The sequence below is a fragment of the Trichechus manatus genome, unplaced genomic scaffold (assembly GCF_000243295.1).
Source record: "Trichechus manatus latirostris isolate Lorelei unplaced genomic scaffold, TriManLat1.0 scaffold00123, whole genome shotgun sequence".
Classification (NCBI taxonomy): domain Eukaryota; kingdom Metazoa; phylum Chordata; class Mammalia; order Sirenia; family Trichechidae; genus Trichechus; species Trichechus manatus.
In genome coordinates this window covers 7,685,032-7,705,526 of record NW_004444059.1, presented here as the reverse complement: position 1 = coordinate 7,705,526, position 20,495 = coordinate 7,685,032, and the positions used below count along the sequence as shown (strand labels likewise).

The 20,495-nt window shown below is 39.7% G+C and overlaps 1 protein-coding gene across 1 annotated transcript in view; it reads left to right on the top strand.

Annotated features, from left to right (window-relative positions):
• PDZRN4 (PDZ domain containing ring finger 4) overlaps positions 1-20,495 on the top strand; it is a 421,629-nt gene that overhangs the window by 487 nt on the left and 400,647 nt on the right. Inside the window, exons 2-4 of the mRNA XM_004384582.1 lie at positions 3-238; positions 2,674-2,760; positions 4,572-4,679. Of these exons, the coding sequence (XP_004384639.1) occupies positions 3-238; positions 2,674-2,760; positions 4,572-4,679 (431 nt within the window). The remainder of the gene's footprint in view (positions 1-2; positions 239-2,673; positions 2,761-4,571; positions 4,680-20,495) is intronic.

Below are 20,495 nucleotides of genomic sequence, written 5' to 3'. Positions count from 1 at the left end.
CGGGGTCGGCCGGGGCGGGGGTGCGCCCAGGGGCCAGCCGGGCAGCCGTAGCGGTAGCGGGCAGGGGCCAGAACCGGGAGCCCTGGTCTGGAGGCAGCGCGAGAAGGCGCTGCTGGCGCAGCTCTGGGCGCTGCAGGGCGAGGTGCAGCTCACCGCCCGCAGGTACCAGGAGAAGTTCATCCAGTACATGGCTCACGTCGGCAACTTCCCAAGGGACCTGGGCGGTGGCCATGGCCCGGTAAGCGCGAAGGGAGCGGGCACCGGCGGGACGATGTACTGGGGTAGAAAGAGGAATGGTTCTTTTTGGTCCTTCAAGATTCCTTTGGAAGGCGACAGTTGTCCTTACTATGCAGTAGGAAGCATCCACCCGCCCCGATCATATTATACAATTATTATCTTACGAATGTATTAGTATTTTAGTTAACAAGGATTGTACTCTTTCCACTTAGGATTGGAAAGAGTTAAACAGATTCAATTACAACTTTTCCACGCAGAAGCAGGAATTGGAAAAGCTCATTTTCCCACCCAGATTCTTGTTATCCATCTTTCACTTGCCCACCCTCTGTGCCTGTTTTTTTGTGCCCTTGAAGCATCCGAGAAGGGGAGAAAAACCGGGAAGCGAGGACCAGCCAGCTTCTCCACCGCCCTGTCTGTCCCACACTTGCGAATGGCGTTAGCTCTGAAAGACTTAACTTTCCCTGCCAAACTGCCCGTATCAACTGCCTTCTGCCCATTACAGGAACTTACAGAAATGTGGGGACCAGGACAACCTCAAGAGCTGAGAGATGGGATTTCTTAGAACTGCAGCTCTTTTCCATCGCCCTGACCTTCCCTAGATAGCACTTCCCTGCCTCGGGGTCTCATCATTGGTGGAGTGTGTGTGTCTGTAAGGGGGCGGTTTGGAAAGCCCAGTTCGAAAGCAGCCACATCCATTTGTAGTCAGACTGGCCCTGCGCGTTAGGGCAGCGGCTGTTTCCCTTCTTTGTCGAAGCTGCTGGTCCCAAACTGCGCTGATGGAGCGCCCGCTTTCAGACCGAATAAACAAGCCTCTTTGCAGCACCCTGTGTGAAGTGGCTTGTTTATAAAGCTGTTACGTCTCTTCTGGAGGGCTTCTGTACAGTGTTTGACATTGTTGGGCGCTGCCATGGTGAGCAGGGATTTAGCAGAACTTGCACTCCATTCAAGGAGCTGTTTTCATTCTTCAGCACTCCTGGGGAGGAGCAACCCGGGAGGAATCCCATTTGGGACTGTTTTGTACTGCCTCCAACTCAGGCATTTAGAAGCTTGGAGCCCTGGCGACGCAGTGGTTAAGCGCCTGGCTGCTAACCAATGGGTCGGCAGTTCGAATCCACCAGCGCTCCTTGGAAACCGTATGGGGCAGTTCTGCTCTCTCCTATAAGAACGCTATGCGTTAAAATCGACTCGATGGCAATGGATTTGGTTTGATTTGATCCTTGAACCTAGAAGATACTTGAAGTGAGGGGGCGAAAATGTTTCTGCCCTAATGAAGAAGCATACTCTTTATTGAAAAGCTGGATACTATGATTCTCTCTCTAGTCTCTCTATAATATAGGTATGTAAATTGGTAGATTTATGAAGTGGGAAGACAGAAGCACAGAAATACCTGCTACATTACCCCTCCAGATGTCAAAGTCTTAGGGAGCCGATGATTGATAGAAAGGAACAACAGCTAGAACTAAACGACAGAGAAGCCCATGCAACAAATCAATCTATGGTTCCTGGAAGTGAGCCCCTGATTTGCAGCCAAATTGTCAAAAGGCTCCTCTGTGCTCTTCAGTAATGTTTTTCCACTACCAGTAGGGGCTGCTGTGTGCACTGCCTAGGAAGAGCTCCTGGAAAACGGTGGTGATGATGGTGATAGTGGTGATGATGCCGATGGAATTTTATGATTCAGGAATAATTGCCAAATATATAATTTCCTAAGATAGTAAAGAATCTTCCTAAAGATTCTTAGGAATCATCTAGTCTGGCACTATTTCCTCTTATATTTAAACTGGTCTTTACCAATAAATAGGTAGTTAACATAATTTCTATTTAACTATTATCTGGTCATCAAGAAATAAATACATACTACTCTGCCTATCACAATTTTTTTTAATTCTGCAGGAATTATTCAAAAATGAAGGACATATTTAAAATTAGTGTTATTGTAATCTATTATATCCATATTACAATAGAAATCTGAATATTATTGTTGAAAGAAATTTATAAATATCTCAGTACTCTTTAGATCCTTTAAGATTTTCCAAAATGAAAATTTTGTATAAAATAATTCTCAACTCATTTAACAATTTACTTTACTTTTCTCTAAGTTAGGGGGAAAAAAAAAGCAAACCTGCAGAGTTAAACCAGAAATTTACGGTGAAGTCAGAATTAGATGCTGTATTAGGATGAAAGATAGCAGCATGTGTAAAAACGCAGTCATTTAATAATTTTTGAAAATAGCCTTTTCCTCATGTGCATTCCTTCAAAATTTTCAGGGTAAATTTAGGAAAAAATTAACCTTCTCCCAAATTCAACCATCCTTAATTTTAAGACTTTCCTCTTTTAAAATATTAATTTATTTACAGGGGAAAAAAAAACTATCCTGTAGCATTTGTGTTTCTTTTTTTTTTAAACCTACTTAGTCATCTTATACCTTTTTTTTCCTAGGGTGGAGAACATAAGTCATTCACCGTTGTGTTAGAAAGAGAAAATGACACCTTGGGATTTAATATTATAGGAGGTCGACCAAATCAGGTAACCTGCCTTATTAACACGTAACTCAATATTTGCTGATAAAATAATAGGAGACGTAGCTTTCATCTGTGGATTTTGAGTAAGAAAAAGAAGTGGTTTAATCTTTATGATTACGCTTGTAAACAAATATCAGTGATTCCTTAATATACATATTCTAATACATGCCTAGATTAAAAAAACAAAAAAACTTATTTCTCTTTGCCACTTGCATTTTATCTAAATTTTATAACCCATTGACTGATTTCTTAAATACACATATTTCACTATCATGTGTACAGGCAATTTTTATTTGATTGTATCAGGCAATTATATTCTTGCTTGTACTTCCCATTTATTAAGTTAAATTGCTCAGTTTTTAAAGGTGAACACAGACTAGATAGTTAATAGTATATGTTGAATGAATAAATAAACAGTCCTGTTTTGCAAGTTGAAATACGGAGTAATTGTTTTCACAATTACATGGGAAATACCATGTTTAAAAAGACAGTTGATTTGAAATGTCATCTCCCCAAATCAAAACCTCTATTTAATTGAATGAATAATATTCTCCATATTGACACTAATTGTTTTAAAATGTGTAAGTTATAACTTATATCACATACTGTAGTTGCAAAGTTCTTTTATATCCTTCAAATCCTACATTAACTTTTACTGTAACTGGAAAAAGATGGTGAAGTTTAAAAAAATCATGTTTTTCAAATTTCCCAGTAGACTGCCATGAAATTTTTGCATCCTGCATTGCAGATGTTGCCTAAGGAAACCGTATTAGGATTGTTGGTCATATGCTAGGTTTAGGTCAGGATGGCAATGACATATTTCTTCCTTGTGTTAGTATTTCGAAAACCTAGCAACTAACAACTACTGTGCTTCTGTTTCTAAAACCGCCTCCATTATGAAAAGGTAGAAGTCTCTCCATCATACCAGTTTTGTCCTTTTCCTCTAAGGAATATGTTTATAAATGTTAACTAGGTGTTTGACATTTAGATGACATTGGGCATTTTTAAGAGTCTCTTATAATTCATGTTAAGGAAGGCTAATTAAGGAGAAAATAATTTTATTTAACCTGCTAGGAAGTAAAATGACATACAGGATATTGAACGTTTTCCCTAAATAAGTTTTTAAATATAATTGGTTTCCTGCGACTGGCTAAAATCTCCTATTTGTACCATATTAGGGATATGCATTTGAGGTTTAATCATTAGGCAGATTCACCTGGGAATGTGTAAAGATTAGCCTTGAATGGATTCTCTTGTGGTTTAGAGTTGATCTTTTGGGATTTTACACTTGAGCAAGTTCCCAGTCTCTCCTGTGAATAGGCAGAGTTGGAGCTAAGTTTCCAAATCTGTCATGTCGTGAAGTTAAATTATATATTCAAAACTATGACCAGATTTCAAACCAACTGTATAGTGGAGCTGGATATGCCTTTTTTGTTGTTGTTTTTTCCCTCTTTCACTATATCACCCTTTTTACTTTCTATATTTAGAAGTGAGATGTTTATAAATAATACTTAGGAAACAGTTGATATCACCTTGTACATGCTCTTTCTCCATAGCTCTTCTTATGTGTATTCGAAAACGTGAAGTAAATAGATAATCTTGTCAGAAATGCCGGACTTCTTCATTAAAGCTGCCATCTTGATTGATGACTATTTGGTGTTAAGTAAGTTAAAATTCAATGCCAAATTCCCAGCTAAGCAAGAGGGTTGCATGTTTTAGGAAGATTAGCAATGCTACATTCAATAAATTATCCCTTATCCAACTTAAATTCTCTTTTATATCTTTCTTAATGCTACATGATTATATTCTTTTTAGGATCATCAGGAAGAAACATCAACTGAAGGAATTTATGTTTCAAAAATTTTGGACAATGGACCTGCTGACAGAGCAGATGGCTTGGAGATTCATGACAGAATTATTGAGGTAAGAAATAGTAAAACACAGATATTAGCCATGGAAGAAATATTTGGGCATTTTAAATTTCCAAACGTATTGCTCTACCTTGAAGTGGTAAGTTAGAGTATATATCTAACCAGCAATAGAAGCATTGCCTTTTTTTTTGCCTTCCAAAAATGCACAGCTATATGATGATTCTACAGCAATTACTAGATATTGGGTTAAAAGAATAAACCCCCCAAAGTTTTCATATGTGTTAATAAGTGTTTCTGTTTTAGTAAAATTTCTTTCCCCATGAACTTTGACAATAGTTTTATGATTAATAAGGGACTGTTTTTTGTTTTTGGAAACATTTCAGAAAAGGATGATAATTCTCTGCTGAAGGACGTCTTTGATCAGGAAATGCTATTATGTTTTAAACTTGTAATTGGTATGCTGCATGTAGAGTTTTGGAATTATTTATACAATTTTTTTTTTTTTTTTTTTTTTTTTTACCGTTTCTTAGTCTAATATGGTTACCTTGTTCATGACTCTATTTTTTACATGAAAAAAAGCCTTTTTCTTATTGGAAAAAGCTGATGGGAACTATTTTGTTTGCCCTAATGTGGGTTATAGCTGTATTGTTGCATTTGGGGATGGCAAAGTTAACTCTTGTAAGCTAGTGATAAACTGTGATAATGGAATTTTGGGTCACTGCCATTTGCTACCTCTGTCCTTTGGATGTTTTATTAGCTGAGATAGTATTATCTGCTGTTAGTTAAAACTATTAGATTACTTTTGTCAGTGGATTTATTTCTGGTGTATTATATAGAAATTTGGAAGGTTTATATGACTCAACCATTCTTTAGGGAAAAAAAAAGTTTATTCTAGATTTATATGAGCACTATTGCTATCTTTCTGAATATCTATGTGAACTATCTGGATGGGGGTTGTTTTCCTTTATTAAACTTTGAATAAATCTTTAGATTTGTCTTTAAAATTTGTACATTAGACAAAGTTGGATTTTTAATAATTTGATCTTCAGTAAGTATAAAGAATATAGACAAGCCTATAGTTTTCTGTTTTGGGATAAAAAAGAACACATACGTATGAAATTTGCTGAGTATAGGCAGGCACTTTTGGGGAAGAGAAGGAAGTTCCCTTTGGCTGAAAAACTATTTTTTATCTAAAGAAATCTCTTGTAACAAGATTTTGTCCTTCAAGTTGTGTTGCCAAGAAAGCACAGACCTAATTTCACTGATTCTATTCAGTTTGTCTTGACAATTTGCCTAGTGGCAACACGTGCTGCAGTTTCTCAAGTTAGAATTTTCTAATTCCTGTTGTGTTTGTCAGTAACATTTACACAACAGCATACTTTAAACAAAAAGAATTTGTCCTTCTTACTTTCTGCCTTATCTCTAAAGCATTTTAGCTTCCAGTTAAATGGAAAATGAACTCCTACATTTGATACTATTAGAAGGGCTGATGAAACAGAAATACAGACATTCAGCTACATATACAGGCACAGAGCCAAAGCAGAAACACACATTAAGGATTTAAAAAATAATTTATTCTAGCAAGGTAACAATGTTATGCATGCTTCATTAATGTTGCATTGATAAGAAGGAAGATGAATCCTAGTTTTATATTGTGATATAGCACTTTTGTTAAAAAACCCAATGATTTAGGATTGTAAAGAGGTAATTTTATAAAAACTAAGGTTGATAAATCAAGTGCATCTAGATATCTATTTAATACTATTACTAATATGTGTCAGACTAACTTTATTTAAATCTGATGATATAAAGAGAGAAGAGATCAACCATGGAAATCCAAATTAGAATTTATAACTAGCTGCAGTATTATTATTATTCACCTGAGTTTGCATATATTAGCAGTTAATGACAAAACTTGAAATTTTCCTCAATGATATAAATTTTTCAGTGTATCTTTTACACAGGAGTATACTGATGATACGTATATTTTTGTTACAGTTCTATAATAGAGCAGTGTGAGCATAATAGCAGTGAGTAAATGGGTTAGATGATGTTCATGGTTCTGGACTGTTGTCTGTTAAGTAGCATTAAATAGATTGGAGGGCAGATTATTAGAAATAAATCTCCCATATTTAGTTGTTCAGTGATGCAGTCAGCCTTTTAGAGTGAATAGACATTTGTGTGACTTTGCTTAATATCTATTTAAACAAGTAGCCAGTGTGTTCTGCTGCATCTATGTGTGTTGGAAAAGTTTCCCTATGTACCAACTGAGGTTAGAAGTATTTTTGATGCTTGTCAGTTATTTTAGTTTATCTGCCAATCTGCCATTATTGGTCCAATCAACTTGAAGCAACTTATAGCTTATAGCTAAAATGACAAGAAATATATTGATTAATGAGAAATGAACAGAGACAGAAAAACAGATTTTAAAATAGAGTAATTTCTTTTCTGTTTTCATGCTCAAAGATTCTTTTTTTCTGGCCTTTTTCTCACCATAGGCAGTTTTAATTTTTTTATTGTGCTTTAGGTGAAAGTTTACAGAGTAGATTACTTTCTCATTAAACAATTAATACACGAATTGTTTTGTGACATTAGTTGCCAACCCTGTTATATATCAGTACCTCCCCTTCTCAACCTCGGGTTTTCCATTTTCCGTTCATCCATTTTTCCTGTCCCTTCCTGCCTTCTCGTCTTTGCTTTTGGGCTGGTGTGCCCATTTAGTCTCGCATATATGGTTGAACTACATGTGTTATTGTTTGTTTTATTGGCCTGTCTAATCTTTAGCTGAAGGGTGAACTTCAGGAGTGACTTCAGGACTGAGTTAAAAGGATGTCCAGGGGCCATACTTTTGGGGTTTCTGCAGTGTCTGTCAGACCAGTAAGTCTGGTCTTTTTTTGTGTGTGTGTGACTTTAAATTTTGTTCTACATTTTTCTCCTGCTCTGCTCAGGACTGTCTATTGTGATCACCGTCAGAGGAGTCAGTGGTGGTAGGTGGGCACCATTTAGTTGTTCTGGACTCAGTCTGGTGGAGGCTATGGTAGTTGTGGTCCATTAGTCCTTTGGACTAATCTTTCCCTTGTTTCTTTGGTTTTCTGCATTCTTCTTTGCTCCAGACAGGGTGGGACCAGTATGTGTATCTTAGATGGCCGCTCACAAGCTTTTAAGACCCCAGACACCCTACTCACCAAAGTAGGATGTAGAACATTTTCTTTATAAGCTGTGTTATGCCAATTGAGCTAGTTGTCCCCCGAGACCATGGTCTCAAGCCCTCAGTCCAGTAACTCAGTCCCTCAGAGAGTTTGGATGTGTCTATGAAGCTTTTATGACTCTGTTTTGGTCAAATTGTACTGACTTCCCCAGTATTGTGTACTGTCTTACCCTTCACCAAAGTTACCAGCTATCTATTGCCCAGTTAGTGTTTTTCCCTCCCCACCCCTCCCCTCCTGATAACCATCAAAGATTGTTTCTGTGTGTAAATCTTTTCATGAGTTTTTATAGTAGTAGTCTCAGACATTATTTGTCCTTTAGTGATTGACTTATTTCACTCAGTATAATGCCCTCCAGATTCATCCATGTTGTGAGATGTTTGGAAGATTCATCATTGTTCTTTGTTGTTGGGCAGTATTCCATTCTGTATATGTAGCATAATTTGTTGATCCATTCATCTGTCGATGAACACTTAGGTTGCTTCCATCTTTTTTGCTATGGTGAATAATGCTACAATGAACATAGGTGTGCATACGTCTATTCATGTGATGGCTCTTATTTTTCTAGGATATATTCCTAGGAATGGATTGCTGGATCATATTGGTATTTCTATTTCTAACTTTTTAAAGAAGTGCCATATGGTTTTGCAAAATGGTTGTACCATTTTGCATTCACACCAGCAGTTCATAAGAGTTCTAATCTCCCTGCAGACTCTCCAACATTTGTTATTTTCTGTTTTTTGATTAGTGCCTGTAATGTCAGGGTGAGATGGTATCTCATTGTAGTTTTTTTTTTTTAGTTGTGATTTAGGTGAAGGTTTACAGAGCAAATTAGTTTGTCATTAAAAAATACACATATTGTTTTATGACGTAGATTGCCAACCCTGCAACATGTCAACACTCTCCCATTCTTGACCTCGGGTTTACCATTTCCATTTGTCCAGCTTTCCTGTCCCCTCTTGCCTTCTTGTCCTTGTCCCTGTGCTGCTATGCTCATTGAGTCTTCTATATATGGTTGAACTATGTGTATTACTGTTTGTTTTATGGGCCTGTCTAATCTTTGGCTGAAGGGTGATCCCCAGGAGTGACTTCAGTGCTGAGTTAAAAATGGTGCCCGGGGCCATATTCTTGTGCTTATACTAGTCTCTGCTCTGTGAGACCACTAAGTCTGGTCTTTTTTTCTTTTTTTTTTTTGGTGAGTTTGAATTTTGTTCTACATTTTTCTTCTTTTCTGTCCAGGACCTCTATTGTGATCCCCATCAGAGCAGTTGGTGGTTGTGCTCAATGATTTGTTAACTGAACAAATTTAATGGATTCTTTCTTTCAGTTTTTTTTTTTAATTTCCAATGGCCATGCTAATATAAACCTAATGAATAAATTTGTTAGCAGTGTAAAGAGTAAAAATAGTTCATGTATTATGAAACTACCCATATGACTTAACTGTCACAGTCTGACATATTCCTAAATGCTTTAAACTTAGTGTGACTGAAAAAAAAAAGACAAAAAAAAAAAAAAACTGAAAGAGAATTTATTTTTTACTTACAATCAAGATATACTCTCAAAATATTTTGTCTAGTTAATTACTTAAAAGACCCATTACAACAAATTTATTGATTGTGCTTATAAAATAAAATTTCTTAAATCATTTAAATGATAAACTAAATATGATAAAAGTTTGGTTCTGTTGATAGTTAAGGAGATTTTACTAATTCTAATTAAAATACAGAATATCACAATTTTCCAAAGTTGAGCAAATCACAGCTCCAAAAGTATTATTTTTTTTAATATTCTGCATTCCAGTGAAGCTAATCCAAGATCATAAAAGAATTAAAAAAAAAAAATCAGTCATAGAGTGTGTTTATGTTATATTTTTCACATAATACAAGGCAAATTAATTTATTTTTGGAGTCAGTCTCTATGAGCAACCACACTGACCCATTTCTAGCTGTTTACACATTTGTTAACAAATCCAAATTTGTTAAAATATTTACATGCATGGATTTAGAAAAGAAAATCAGTTGTGATATTTGAGTTGGAGCATTAGTGTCAAAGTATTACTTGAGGCTGAAAAGGCGGAAGATATTGTTAAGGGCATTTTTAAACATAGCAAGGATTCACTTGGACTTGCTTACCAGAGTGTACATCAGAATAAAGCACTTTTGCATGCTGCTTTTCACTCTTTAAAGACTCAAAGAAGTCATAGGCAGTCCTTGATATACTGCTGGAGACTTGGGCATAACTCTGGAAAAGGACAATGTTACCACAGTTGTCCTGGCCTTGTTGACATCATTATGTTAGGATACCTGAGTGGGATGTGTGGGAGGAAGTTGAGAATCAAAGTTCAGTGCTTTGGTCCAGCATCTATTCCACATTATCATTTCTATGATGCTCATAGCAGACAATGAAACCATAACCCCAAAGTGGGGACATGAGTAGAAGGGTGGATAGTCATTCATGTCTCTGTTTATGTTTTCCTATCCCCAACTTCCTCCCCACCCCCAGCTCCTAGGCAATGCTCTGTGATGGGAAAGTGCAGGAAGCACAGTGGTCATGCATCCTCCTCTCGACTTCTGGAGACCAGGCAGTGGGAGTAGAGAAGGTCTATGGAATCTATGAGGAGAGAGCAGAGAGCAGAGTTTTCTTTAGTGTATAGATTAAGATCTCCCTGATTTATTTAGCTTGAAATTGATAATGAAATGCAGCATAAAAGGCATGTTTCTTTTTATTTAGAAATAGTTCCCACTCTGAAGAGTGTCAGTGTAGCAGCTTCTGTAAAATGCTGAGTTTAGTACCGCAGGAAGAAGTGCACAAATGCAGTGTCTCAACAGGAACTTTTAACAATTGTCAAACTGCCAACTATCTTTTGGTTCTGTAATGTTACACCTTTTGCATTCTCTGTCGTTACATTATTTGGCACTGCTAAAGGAAAAATCTTTGATAGCTGTCATGTTTATTTGGCTAAAGCTCTGCACAGTTAGGTGGTTGTTGCTGTTGTTAGGTGCCGTGGAGTCAGTTCTGACTCACAGCGACCCCACACACAACAGAATGAAATACTGCCTGGTCCTGCGCCATCCTCACAGTTGTTGCTATGTTTGAGCCCATTGTTGCAGCCACTTGTCAATCCATCTCGTTGAGGGTCTTCCTCTTTTTCACTGACCCTCTACTTTACCAAGCATGATGTCCTTCTCCAGGGACTGGCCCCTCCTGATAACATGCCCAAAGTATGTGAGATGAAGTTTCACCATCCTTGCTTCCAAGGAACATTCCAGCTGTACTTCTTCCAAGACAGATTTGTTCTTTCTTCTGGCAGTCCATGGTATATTCAATATTCTTCACCTTCACCAACACCATAATTAAAAGGCATCAATTCTTCAGTTTTCCTCATGCACTGTCCAGCTTTTGCGTGCATACAAGGTGATTGAAAACACCATGGCTTGGTACAGGTGTACCTTAGTCCTTTAAGTGACCAGTTAGGTTGCAGGTGTTAAAGCAGGGAATTTAAACTCAGATTAGAGCTAGACAGTAATGTTGAATCAGATCTACAATGTGCTACCTTTGTATATGGCTGATGTCACAGCACACCTGACTGCCTCATAAAGCAGCAGTGCTAATTTGTGCATATGATCATTGATGAGTTTTGTAGGTCATTTCTAAATCTGGTGGACAAGTCATTTCTTGACAAATTACTGTTTAATTCTAACACATTTTTGAACTCTTCAATAAAATGTTATCATTATCCTACATTTTTAGAATGTATTTTAACTTTTCAAAATAGCATAGACTTATTTCTGACTGAGGAAACACTTAAAAGCAATCATGTTAGGACAAAACAAAACAAAACAACACATTGTAATGAGATTTGTAATCATAATTGCTATTTAAATCAAATGTAATTTTAATGTCATGGTTTAGTTTTATGATTTACTGTGTCTTGCAAAATAATGTGGTATGGTGGGAAGAGTGTGGGCCCCAAAGTGAAGAAGATGTAGATGGAATCCTTATCCTGTCTCTGTTATACCTTGTGACCTTGAGCAAGCCAGCTGTGCCTCAGTTTCTTTGCCATTTACAGTTAGTGTATACACATGTCTGGTCCATGGCAGGTTCTTGGAATCTACTACTGTGAGCTTGATGTATCACCTTTGGGTTGTGCAAGTAGGTTGCCCTCCAGAGCACAGAGGAGGGGAATCTTTCCTTCTGTTCTCTTCCTGGGAGAATCTAGGTCACCCTTTCACAAGTTTCCTATTTCCATAGACTCCAGAGTTTGAGTAAAGTAGCTCTAACTTGTGGATTTTCATGTATCTATATGGACAATCAGAGGCAAGAATGGACAATCAGAGGCAAGAAGGACTATAGGGGAAAACTTTGTAATGTGAACTTATGATCTAATTCAGTAATGCAACAATTTTTTACTAATTTCCTTATATGCCAGGCAGTGGACTCTGTGTCACAGAAATGAAGAGCAGTAAAACCCCATCTTTACTCTCATGTGCTCATGGTGCCGTTGTTGTTCTAAGTTACTGTTGAGTTGCACCGACTCGTGGTGACACCACGTGCAGTGGAACAAAACGCTGGATGCCCTGTCTCATGCCATGCTCGTGATCAAGTGTGGATTGGACCATTGTGACAAGGTCCTGTTTTCTGTCTGTAGAAGGCAAGGCCCCCTTTGTGTAAAGCAGTTCCTTCAGTTGTTAAGAATGTAAATGAACAGTAGTCTTGCCTTAGTGGAATGACATTATGAGTTTATTCTAGTTATCCTGTCCTTCTACAAATAGTTCAATTCATTTTTAGAGATTATGACGTAGGATTAGTAATATAGTAGACTCCATAGATGTGAGACATTATCATGGTTTCAGGAAAGGGCACAGGCTTTGAACTTGGGCCTTGGTCTTGAATTTGTGCTAGCTTATCCTGGGAAGATTTCATTGCCTTTCTTGTTCTCAGTTTTTTGTATGTAAATATGAGGGTGATAATACCTAGTCCCTTATATTTTCTATCTAAATGATCATATTGTTTTGTCATTCCTCTGAGCTTCCATTATTAATAAATAAATTTTATTTAAACTAATAAAAGAAAGCCTGTAAGGGTCTTTACACCATTGAGTTTTAGTGTGTAAGCACTGTTAAAGCCCTTTTAAATAGAATATTACTAAGTCCTGATACCTGCTACAACATGGATGAACCTTGAAAACATTATGCTGAGTGAAATAAGTCAGTCACAAAAGGACAAATATTGTATGATCCACTTATATGAAATATCTAAAATAGGCAAATGTATGGAGACCAAAGTTTATTAGTGGTTCCCAAGGCAGGTGGGAGGGAGAGGGAAAGGATGACTCATTGCTTAGGGTACACTGAGCTTCTTTTAAGGGAGATGGAAAAATTTGAAAAGAGATGGTAGTGATGGTTGAACAGCATGATGAACATAAGTTAATGTCAATGAACTTTCCATGTGAAGAATGTTGAAATGGCAAATGTTTTGTTACATACATATATGTTCTTGTGTGCCATTGACTTATAGTGACCCTATATGACAAAGTAGAACTGCTCCATAGGGCTTCCTATGCTGTGATCTTTACAGGAGAAGATCACCTGGTCTTTTCTCTTGTGGAGCAGCTGGTAAGTTCAAGCCACCAACATTTTAGTTAGCAGCCAAGCACTTAACCATTGTGCTACCAGGGCTGCTTATGTATATATTTACCACAATTAAAAAAAATTAATTTATAAGATACAAGCCTGACTTTGATTTTTGAGTGCTAAACTTCTAAGGAAGGAAACAGGGCTGCCATGTCATATCTGACTGCAGTTTACACACTGCATAAGTAGATGTGGTGTCCCTGTCAGAAGATCTAACTTTGATTCCCATTCTCCTCAGCATTCTGTGCTACAAAAAAAAAAAAAAAAAAACAACTCATCAGAGCAGTTATAGGATTAAAGAGACTTATTTTACAATGTGCTCCAGAGTTACTTTTAGGTAGAATTTCAAAGTTGTTGTATCTAAGCGGCCTCTGCTCTCCTTTTTTTCTTTTAGTCATCCTAGTCATCTGGAATCTTCTTTCTCGCATTCCTGTATCTCTGCAACCGTTGCTTTTTGGAAAGAATGTGCTTCAATGCACTTACACCGTTAAATATTTAAGTGAGAAAAGTTTGCTGAATTTTAACTGGAGATAATGTGTTAATGGTTCTCAAGCTTTTATCATTCTCACCTGGACTAGCACAGCAGCTTCTTGATTAAATTTTTCCTTCACATAGTCTGCCATTTGCAACTCAACTTGCCTACTACTATCAGAGTTGTCATTTTGTTGCTCCTTTAAATCCTTCATTAGCTTTCTGTTCTGTTGCTAATAGGGTAAAAACCAAATTTACTAGTGATGCAAAAATGGCTTTTCAAGACCTTTACTTTTCTTCCCCCCAGTTTTCCCTTTTAAACCTTCTGTTGTAGTCACATGAAATCACTTCCCTTTCCTATCTTCAGACCTCTCTGCCTTATTCCTGTTCTTCTTCCTACTGGGTATTCTCTCCCCACTCCTCTGCTCCCCATGTATCTTCTTTAGCTGGCAAACTCCTGTGCATCCTCTAAGTCCACAACTCTCTAAAGCCCTTTACAGAAGTATTCTGTCTGTGTTGTTGTTGTTAGGTACCAGCGATTCAGTTCCCACTCATAGCAGCCCTGTGTACAATAGAAGGAAACGCTGCCTGGTCCCTGTCTGTTAGCAGTAGATTTTTATAACTATTGCTTTCATAGCACTTTTCATATGATATCCTGTATATTTATTATTTTGTGTTCTTTTTCCCCCGTCTTAGGCTGGGTTCTCTAGAGAAGCAAAACCAGTAAAGCGTATATATGTATAGATAGATAGATAGATGTAGATAGATATAGATACATAGATACAGATAGATAGATAAATAGATTTATATCAAGGAAACAGCTCACGTGATTGTAGAGGCTAGAATGTCCCAAGTCTGTGGATCAGGGTAGAGACCTCTCCCAAGTCATGTAGCCAAAGAAGCTGGCGAGCCCAAGATTGGCAGGTTGGAGAGCAGGGTTCCCAATCACAGGCTGTGAAGGTTGACAAATTCCAAGATTGGCAGGCAAGACTACAAGGTTTCTTCTGATTCACATAGCTGCAGGGGCTGGCGAACCCAAGATCAGTAGGTCAGAGAGCAGGGCTCCACTCACAGACTGTGAAGATCGACGAATCTCAGGTTTGGCAGATAAGCTGACAGCTCAAGTCCCAAAAACCTGAGATGAGATGACAGGAGGCAGCCGCAGGATCTGGAGTGAGCAAAAAACCAGAACGTCTGCTTATATTCAGATGTAGGCCCCATCCCCAAGGAGACTTCCTTTCATCAGATTGGCTACTCACAGTATATTCAATCATGGGAGTGATCACATTAAAACACTGAGAATCATGGCCCAGCCAAGCTGACACACAATTTTAACCACCACAGTCCACCCTTGTCAACTTGGCACATATACACATCTCCTTAAACCATACATAATCTCTGAATAAAGACAATTAGAAAGTCATACTTGCGCTAACGTGATACAACTAACACGCTTACAATCGAAAATGCACTAGCCCCATTTACATCTTATATTTTATAAGTGGAGACAAAAATATTCTTTGCACACATACAAAGCAGAAATACTCATAACAATTACAGTCCGTGTTTCTGCAACAGGTCACGTGGCCGTAACTGGTATTTAGAACTACCTTCTTCCACCACCCATTCTGTATTCCCTTTGCCCTCAGCAAGCACCTCAGCTGGTTGTGGTTCTTTGCCTGGTGGGGTTACCCAAACCTTCATTCCTGAAGGGTCTGGGTCATTAGTAGCCATGTCGGAATTAGGTTACTGTAGCTTTTCATTGACTTTACTCACAGGACATGGTAGTATTAAGAGATGCCCTAAGGAATCTCCTGCATTCCAGACATACTCTTTTTTACCTCCATTATGTAATATCAATCCGATTTCCTCTTGGTAATCAAGATCAGTCACAGCAGCCAGTATGGTAACTCCCTTCTTTGCCTGTTGATCCAGAGGCATAAGGAGCCTGAAATGGCCAGGTGGCATTCTTAACTTCCAGTTCAATGGCATTAGTGATGTGTCTCCAGGTGGGAGCATTCTTCCCTTTGGAGCTAAGACCTCTAGGCCTGCAGAGCATAAGGTCAAGGGGACAGGAAGCAAAAATCTTGGCAGTGGGTCACTAGGGGTAATAGTGAGTGGTGCCGCTCCCATTTTCACCCCTTGGTTCCTGGACCCATGAATCTTGGCTATGGGAGAAAGAGCACCATATAGTGGACACTGGTTTAGAGCATATACAGCCTCCTGGAGAACATTGTCCCAACCCTGCAAGGTATTGCCACCTAGCTGGTGTCATAATTGTGTCTTTAGAAGGCCATTCCATTGTTCTATCAAGCCAGCTGCTTAAGGATGATGGGAAACATGGTAAGACCAGTGAATTCCATGATCACGGGACCACTGCTGCACTTCATTTGCTGTGAAGTGAGTCTCTTGATCTGAAGCAATGCTGTGTGGGATACCATGACGGTGGATAAGGCATTCTGTAAGTCCATGGATGGTAGTTTTGGCAGAAACATTGCATGCAGGGAAGGCAAATCCATATCCAGAGTAAGTGTCTATTCCAGTAAGGACAAAATGCTGCCCTTTCCATGAGGGAAGTGGTCCAGTGTAATCAACTTGCCACCAGGTTGCTGCCTGGTCACCTCGAGGGATGGTGCCATATAGGAGACTCAGTGTTGGTCTCTGCTGCTAGCAGATTGGGCACTCAGCAGTGGTTGTAGCCAAGTCAGCCTTGGTGAGTGGAAGTCTGTGCTGCTGGGCCCATTCATAACCTCCATCCCTGCCACCATGGCCACTTTTTTCATGAGCCCATTGAGCAATGACGGAAGTAGCTGGGGAAAGAGGATGACTGGTTTCCACAGAACGCGTTATCCTATCTACTTGATTGTTAAAATCGTCCTCTGCTGAGGTTACCCTTTGGTGAGCATTCACGTGAGACACAAATATCTTCACTTCTTCAGCCCATTCAGAGAGGTCTATCCACATACCTCTTCCCCATAAATCCTTGTCTCCAATTTTCCAATCAAGTTCCTTCCAAGCCCCTGACCATCCAGCCAAACCATTGGCCACAGCCCATGAATCGGTATATAATCGCACATCTGGCCATTTCTCCTTCCAAGCAAAGTGAACAACCAGTTGCACTGCTTGAAGTTCTGCGCACCATTCTCCTTCAGGGAGGTCCCAGAAAGGGGTTGTAGTGCTGCCGCAGTCCGCTTTCGAGTGGTGCCTGCATATTGCACAGAACCATCTGTAACCAGGCACGAGTTTTCTCTTCGTCAGTCAATTGATCATAAGGAACTCCCCGTGAGGCCGTAGGTGCAGACTGGGAGATGGAAGGTAATGTGACAGGAGTGGAGACCATGGGCATTTGGGCCACTTCCTCATGCAACTTACTTGTGCCTTTGGGTCCTGCCCGGGCCCAGTCTTGAATATACCACTTCCATTTAATGATGGAGTGCTGCTGTGCACGTCCAACTTTATGACTCTGTGGGTCAGACATCACACAGCTCATGATAGGAAGCTCAGGCCACATGGTGACTTGGTGTCCCATGGTTAAGCATTCAGTCTCTACTAAGGCCCAGTAACAAGCCAAAAGTTGTTTCTCAAAAGGAGAGTAGTTATGTGCAGAGGATGGCTGGGCTTTGCTCCAAAATCCTAAGGGTCTATGCTGTGATTCGCCAGTAGGGGCCTGCCAAAGACTCCAAATAGCATCACTATCTGCCACTGACACTTCAAGCACCATTGGATCAGCCAGATCATATGGTCCAAGTGGCAGACCGGCTTGCACAGCAACCTGAACCTGTTGCAGAGCCTTCTCTTGTTCTGGTCCCCACTCAAAACTAGCAGCTTTTTGAGTCACTTGATAAATAGGCTTGAGTAGCACACCCAAATGAGGAATATGTTGTGTCCAAAATCCGAAGAGGCCCACTAGGCATTGTGCCTCCTTTTTAGTTGTGGGAGCAGCAAGATGCAACAACTTATCCTTTGCTTTAGAAGGAATGTCTTGACATGCCCACACCACTGGACCTCTAGAAATTTCACTGAAGTGGAAGGTGCTTGAATTTTTGTGGGATTAATTTCCCACCTTCTAGCACGCAAATGTTTTACCAATAAGTCCAGAGTCATTGACACTTCTTCCTTACTAGTCAAATCAGCATATTATCATCAATGTAACGGACCAGTGTGACGTCTTGTGGAAGGGAAAGGCGATCAAGGTCCCCGCAGACTAAATTATGACATAGGGCTGGAGAGTTGATGTAGCCCTGGGGTAGGCAAGTGAAGGTGTATTGCTGGCCTTGTCAGCTGAAGGCAAACTGCTTCTGGTGGTCCTTTGAAACAGGTATGGAGAACAAGCCATTAGCCAGATCAATAGCTGCATATCAGGTACCAGGAGGTGTATTAATTTGCTCAAGCAGTGAAACAACATCTGGAACAGCAGCTGCAGTTGGAGTCACCACCTGGTTAAGTTTTCAATAATCTGCTGTCATTCTCCAAGATCCATCTGTTTTTTGCACAGGTCAAATAGGCGAGCTGAGTGGGGATGTGGTGGGAATCATCACCCCTGCATCCTTAAAGTCCTTCATGGTGGCAGTAATCTCTACAATCCCTCCAGGAATGCGGCATTGCTTTTGGTTTACTATTTTCCTAGGTAGGGGCAGTTCTAATGGCTTCCACTTGGCTTTTCCTACCATAATAGCCTTTACTCCATTTGTCACGGATCCAGTGTGGGGGTTCTGCCAGTTGCTGAGCATATCTATTCCAATTAGGCATTCTGGAACTGGGGAAATCACTGCAGGATGGGTTTGGGGACCCACTGGACCTACTGTGAGACAGACATGAGCCAAGACTCCATTAATAACCTGACCTCCATATGCTGCCACTCTGACTGTTGGGCAGTGACATTTTGGGTTTCCTGGAATTAGAGTCAGTTCAGAGCCAGTATCCAGTAATCCCTGAAAAGTCTGATTATTTCCTTTTCCCCAGTGAACAGTCACTCTCATAAAAGGCCATAGATTCCTTTGGGGAAGGCTGGGAGAAAGATTGACAGTAAAAATTTTTGGCAGTATATTGGAGTCCTTCCTCAAGGGGACCCGGCCTCCCCTTTATTCAAGGGGTTGTGGATCTTTAAACTTGGTCAAATCTGGGAATTGACTGAGGGACCATGACTCTCTATTCTGGCGATTCGAGTTAGACTGCTGTTCACCTGACCTAGAATTCATCCATTTGTATAGATCAAGTAAATATTTAGTAGATTTCCTATCTATTTCACTCCTAGGGACACCATGACTAAGTAGCCAATGCCATAAGTCCATACAAGTCAGACTATTCTGATTACTGCTTTGCTCCTCTGTCCATTACTGTAACCACGCCCACCTTGTCTTTGTCGATTGAGTGTAGCCACTTGACCCCTACTACTGTGGGGTCTGATCAACCCTATTGTAGTTAGGTGTCTTAATTCAGTTCGGGCAGTTCCCACTGTCAAATTTGACTTACATAAAATAGCATCACAGCAGTCTTCAAGGATACTGGAGTGTCCTTCACAAATTTGTTCCTCACAGTTGTGGTAAAAGGTGTGTCCTCTGGGCACTCCATGTGTGAGTCTGTGGGTCTAATTTGATAAATCCACTCTAGCATGTCAGTTTCCCTAAATCTTTGGATACCTTCTTCTAAAGTATACCAAGGCAGATCTGGTACTTCAGCTTGATTTTGTGTAGGCCACCTTGTAATCCATGCTTCAGCAACCCAACCAAATAAACTATTAGATCCTTTCCTAACTTCTCTAGTTGAAATGTTGAATGAACAATCTGTGCTTAGTGGACCAATATCAATAAACTCAGACTGATCCATCTTTATGTTCCTTGCACCATTATCCCACACGCTTAATAGCCATTCCCACACATATTCCCCAGGTTTCTGTTCGTACATATTAGAAAAGTCAAGTAGTTCTTTTGGAGTGTAGCGTACCTCCTCCTGGGTCACACTTTAGTCTTCACCTTTTGGTGCTCACTTTGACTTAAGCCTAGTTATAGGTCTAGAAGACAGAATCGGTAGTGTGGAATTGTTTTGAGAACATTCAGCATTGTCTTGTAAAGCATCTGCCTCAGGCGATGCCCCAGGCAATGACTCAGGCAAAGGCTCTTTAGAGGCAGCTGGGCTAGGGCTAATCTCATTAGACAGGAGTTGAGGGGCTAATGGTTTTTCTGGGCAGGATTGTTTAGCAGACAAGGATGAAGTAATCTCCTGAGATGGGAGCTAGTTCTGCTGGCAGGAGTGATTCAACGGAATTTAAGGGCTCAGTGTCACCAGCTTCCTGATTATTTGCCTTTATGTCCCCATCCCAAGTTTAAGGATCCCATTTCTTCCCAATCAATGCCCTTACTTTAACTTCAGACACCTCTCGAGGTTGGCAATTGAGCTGGTGTTGTAATTCAGCCACCCTTACAATAAGACTCTGGGTATGTTTTTTGGCAATCTCAGCTCTGTTACTACAAGAAATAAGGCTTTCTTTCAAAGCACAAGTGGAAGCCTTGAGGTCACATATGTGGCACTTGAGCTTTGACTCTGAAGCCCTGAGTGCAT